The sequence below is a fragment of the Aplysia californica genome, unplaced genomic scaffold (assembly GCF_000002075.1).
Source record: "Aplysia californica isolate F4 #8 unplaced genomic scaffold, AplCal3.0 scaffold00453, whole genome shotgun sequence".
In the NCBI taxonomy this organism is placed as follows: domain Eukaryota; kingdom Metazoa; phylum Mollusca; class Gastropoda; order Aplysiida; family Aplysiidae; genus Aplysia; species Aplysia californica.
Genome location: NW_004797723.1, coordinates 603,388 through 608,387, shown reverse-complemented (window position 1 = coordinate 608,387; position 5,000 = coordinate 603,388). Strand labels below are relative to the sequence as shown.

At 39.2% G+C, this 5,000-nt stretch overlaps 1 protein-coding gene across 1 annotated transcript in view; it reads right to left on the bottom strand.

Moving 5' to 3' along the window:
- LOC101863045 overlaps positions 1 to 5,000 on the bottom strand; it is a 62,244-nt gene that overhangs the window by 40,499 nt on the left and 16,745 nt on the right. Inside the window, exon 2 of the mRNA XM_005105125.3 lies at positions 3,116 to 3,213. Within this exon, the coding sequence (XP_005105182.1) occupies positions 3,116 to 3,124 (9 nt within the window). The 5' untranslated portion in view covers positions 3,125 to 3,213. The remainder of the gene's footprint in view (positions 1 to 3,115; positions 3,214 to 5,000) is intronic.

Below are 5,000 nucleotides of genomic sequence, written 5' to 3'. Positions count from 1 at the left end.
CGACAAAGCAGCACCTCAGGGATATGACCCTTTATAAAAGTACATGCAGTAACAGGGCGTTCAGAAATGTGACCTAGTTTCCAAGTAACTTTAGAATTCTAGTAAAATCTCCTTCCTTCGCACGAAACAGTATTAAATCATTATTGAAGAGATTGCAGGCTGCATAAAAACACCTTCGTTCATGTTATATTAAATCAATAACATAATTTCTCTATCTGTCTGTCTGTTTATCTTCTTTTCTCTCTTTCTCTATGTCTCAATCTTCTCTCTCAATATAAAAAAACAATAAGAAAAACCTTCCCGGCGGGAAATCGAAACCCGGTTTCCCGCGTGACAGACGGGGATACTTACCGCTATATTACCAATGAAACACTCCCTTTGCTGCAACATTATATATTAGATAGCTATAGGTGACGAAACTGTTTACAGAGGAATCTCAGCCCGTGGACGTCATGGACACGTTCAGCAGCCGAGAAGCGAGGTGCGGAGAAAGTGATTTTTTTACAATTCTATTTGTGTCATGCCGGGTAAAATCTTTATTGAATCTAGCTTTACGTTAAATGGTTTGGGAATAGTTCACAAAATAATAAAAACAAGTGCCTATTCTTGTAAGAATTACGACTACAGACAACCCATATTGGGCTTTATTGTCAGTGTTATCCGACTGCTTTTCTATATCATTCATTTCCCGAGCTTTTAGGTACGCAAAATTTGGAGTTAGCTCCTCGAAAATAATGTTTCTTAGCTATGGCTTGTCGGTACGCTGGCGTCATAGATTTCTTTAGATCTTTTTTGCCTCATTAAAGACAAAAATAAACACTATCTCTACCTGAAAAAAACAACTCGAAAATTAACTGATCGCAACCGACCCGCCAAAGATGAACGGATTCTTTCAGATATACAGAATTGATTTCCCATCAAAATAATATCTACTTCCAAAGAACGTAAGTATACCATGTTGAGCATAGTATAATTGAACACCTTATCCAAATAACTATAATATAACCTACATAACAAAGTTCTATATCTGTAGTTTCTATTTTTCGCTTTGAGAATGTTTCCAAGGTCACTGAAAATACTTTTATTTTTCACTTCCCAGCACCTGGTATCTGCAAATATTAGCCAAGCCCATGGGTTCGCTCACAAAACCAAAAGGTGCAGCAAAAAGAGAAATATAATATTGTACTTTTCACTGTACCACTTAGCATCAGCATCCCGCATAGAGAAGTTAAAGAAGCGAGTTTTTGTCTTATTTAGTAGAGGTTTCACGGAGCTCACAACTGCATAAGGTTATATGAGCGCCAAGGGGTGGATGTCAACAGAGATGTCTTTACAGGGAATCAGGCTTACTCTGCTCACTTCTCTAGCTTTTACAGCACAAAGTCTGCTTCGAATATCAAGCCACCACGGAAATAGCGGATCACAAGACAGTGACAAACACACAAAAGAAATAGAGGAAAAAATGACGGTAGTAAGGATTAGGAAAGAAAAAGCACCAGTTCCCTGTTGCATTTCAGGCACAGTTAAGAGCCTGACATTGTTGAATCAGCCCATTTATAATTTACAATTCTACTGTGCATAAAAACAAGATAATGTCCCCCTTTGGGAAGGGTCTAAAGACACTTCAGTTAGTGGCACCTCTCCGGGGTGGGACGCGGGGAACACTAGCAGGAAAATGGAGAAGTCATAGAAGATGTCAAAAGGAGAAGTTATAGAGAATGTCGAGCTTTGACTCTTTCAGAACAAACGTTGACAAAATACCCCCATAATTTTCATCTTCATTGTAACAGATATGAATTTTCAGTCAACATTAAGTCTGTTGTGGGTACAGGGTGGCTGGTAATGCGTTCAGATTATTTGGTAAAGAGTAGAAAATCGACCCGGTTACAGCCATTTCGTGCGAAGAGAAAACAGGACAGACAACCAGGACGTGCAGACGGAAAGAAAAGAAGCAGGAATTGCCAAGTACCCTCCAACCACGTGCAGGAATGGCGCACCAAAGGTTACATTTTTTAAAATCAACATATTATGAATAGCCAGGTTTCCAAGGTTGTGGCGAGAAACTTGTTTGGTATCACTCAACGCAACATGTTTGTATAACTAAGAGATGAAAAAAATATTGGAGGATAAAGATGTTTAAGTAAGAGTTTAATGGCACTTTCAACACAAATAGGTCATATAAGTGCCTAAGATATGAAGCATTACGAGAGGCTAAAATAAAAAGAAAAGAAGGGGGGAAGATAAGGATCAACAGTTATTTGACAGGTAAGAACGAGCAAAAGACACCAGAGAGCCCGCCAAACACCAACGAGGAAAAAAAGTTTTTTTTTTCTTAATTTGACATTTTAAAGAAGGCGTTTAACGTAAAAAATATTCCACAAAAGCTTCGGCAAAATGCCACACGTAAGTCGTCCACCAATAATTCAGTCCGCACAGTTTTGTGCGATTATACCGCTCCTGTTACACAGGTTGTTGTAGAAGCAGTACGCCCACATCCACACAACAATTACATCGACCAGGGGGGGAGATCGACCCTACCTCTCAGGGCCAACCCGGCTGAGTGGCTAACGACATCCATCCGGGACAACGGTCGAAGATACTCGATAACATCTCCAGGAATCGAACTCGTGTTTCGAGCGTGCATCAACAAGGGTCTAACCGTTACACGCCACAGCCACAGTTACAGTTACATTCTACTGACTACACTTGATACCTTAACTAAAATCTATGCTAGACGAACTTTATATAATATACCTACTTAAAGAGAGAAACTTGGACAACAGACAAACAGACGGACTGACGGACAGGCAGACAGACAGACAGGAATATAAATGAAAATTTTGACTGAATCTAGGTAATTAAGAAGGCGGGGTATTCATTCGGTCTATCGTTTGAGTACCGTGTTCTGAGGAAGAAAAAAAACCATTCACAAAAAGGTCAAAGTGCTCAAAGTCGACAAGAAGCTCGATTGTTACCTTTGGCGTCATGAAAAAAATCCTCCAACTTTTAACAACAGCTACACATCGACCAAATCAAAGTAAGTTGGAAGGTTTTGTTATCTATGCTAATACAATCGAAGAACTAAAAATAACAAAAACAAGTATAAGTTGCTTACCCGGTACATATGGAATTCACCGATGCAAGAAAAAACGTTGTGGCTCTGGCAGATGTTTCTTCGATCTGCATCGTAGACTTCTGCTGCTCAGGCTTTGACTGAAACAGAAAATTATACAGCCAATAAGAGATTTGTCATAAGCAGGAATCACGCAGTAGATTTGCTATAAACATGTATACTAATCGCATCATAGCATCAGATCGTACATGATCCTCCCATTCATCCTTGACGCATAACAAGGACACAGCAATTTTTGATGGGGGGGGGGTTGTTTGTTTGTTGTGTTTTTTAACATATTGTAGGGTAAAAAGTATTCCTTTGTTGCACAGACAATCAGACAGACAAACAGACAGACAAACAGACAGACAGACAGACAGACAGACAGACAGACAGATAGACAGATAGATAGATAGATAGATAGATAGATAGATAGATAGATAGATAGATAGATAGATGGATAAGTGTAGTGATACATAATAACTTATGGGTGGTATCGAGGACTAAAAAATATCTCCAAGATTATGGGTGTTATCATTTTCATTGAATGGGAGTGATATATTGCACTTATAATTTAAAAAATGGCTACCTTGAATCAATAACAAAGGATGCCCCCCCCCCCCACAACCACACACACGCTCACACACACACAAACACACACACAGTAAAAAAAAAATGTTTTAAATATTTTATTCATTAAAAACATAAACAAGACCAAAACTCACAAAACTGGAACAATGAGCCTGTGTCCTGGTAGTTTACTTAGATAAAGTAAGCCTGTCATGAAGGTTGACCTTGGAAGAGTGGGGATTTTCGAAATTCAAACTGCCACCCCATAACTCCCCCCCCCCCCCCCACACACACACGCACGCACACACACACACACACACACACACACACACACACACACACACACACACACACATACACACACACACGCGCGCACACACGTGCGTGCGCGTGCGCGCGCACGAGAATCGATCCCAGATGTTATAAGCGCAAAGAATAAGAGCCTAACCATTACGGACGCCGGAGGTAAAGGTAAACTTAAGCTTCCCATTCGGTACTCACTTCACGAATGAAGTACATATCCAGGGTGTCCAATCTATGAGAGGCCGCAATAATGGTTAGCCGTAATGTGATGTACTGTTGGCGATTTTAATTTACTTATTTTAAGAATTAGGGGGGGGGGGGGTGTCACTTTTACAAAGCCGGTAACTAGCCTATGTAGCATATGATCGGTTACGTAGAACAACGTTTTTAAAAATAAGTGTTTTATTCTTTTAATCAAAACATCAAAACATCAAAACAAGAAAGAAACAAATCATTATATTTTTTCTCTGAACAAAAGATGCATCGGTACAAAACGACCGCAATTCGTGGAAAAAAATCTCGAAAGAAAGACATTAACAGCGAAGAAAAAGGAAAGAAAAGGGTAGAATCTTCCTGAGGCGGTCTGTAATCTCCCGAAACCTCCAGTATTGTTGTTAGTTTACTTATATCATAAACCCAATCTTTACTTCTTATTTGTTCATATTTCCAGACAGGTTACAGGTAACACCACAATATATTAACAATTTGCAATATTTCTAACAATGAAACGTGAGTCACAGTGAGTCCTTACTAATTTGATATTGGTTTTTGGGAGCAAATGGCCGGAAGGAAGTCAACAAACCCAGTTAATTTTTTTAAATATCAAAGTTGTTTTTCTGTTTGTTTGTTTGTTTGTTTGTTTGTTTGTTTGTTTGTTACCTGCGTAGTTTTATTTCTTGTGGCTCCTTTTCCAATCCCCCTCCAACTATTTTTTCTCTGTAAAAACACACACACAAATTTTTATTCTCTCTCTCTCTCTCTCTCTCTCTCTCTCTCTCTCTCTCTCTCTCTCTCT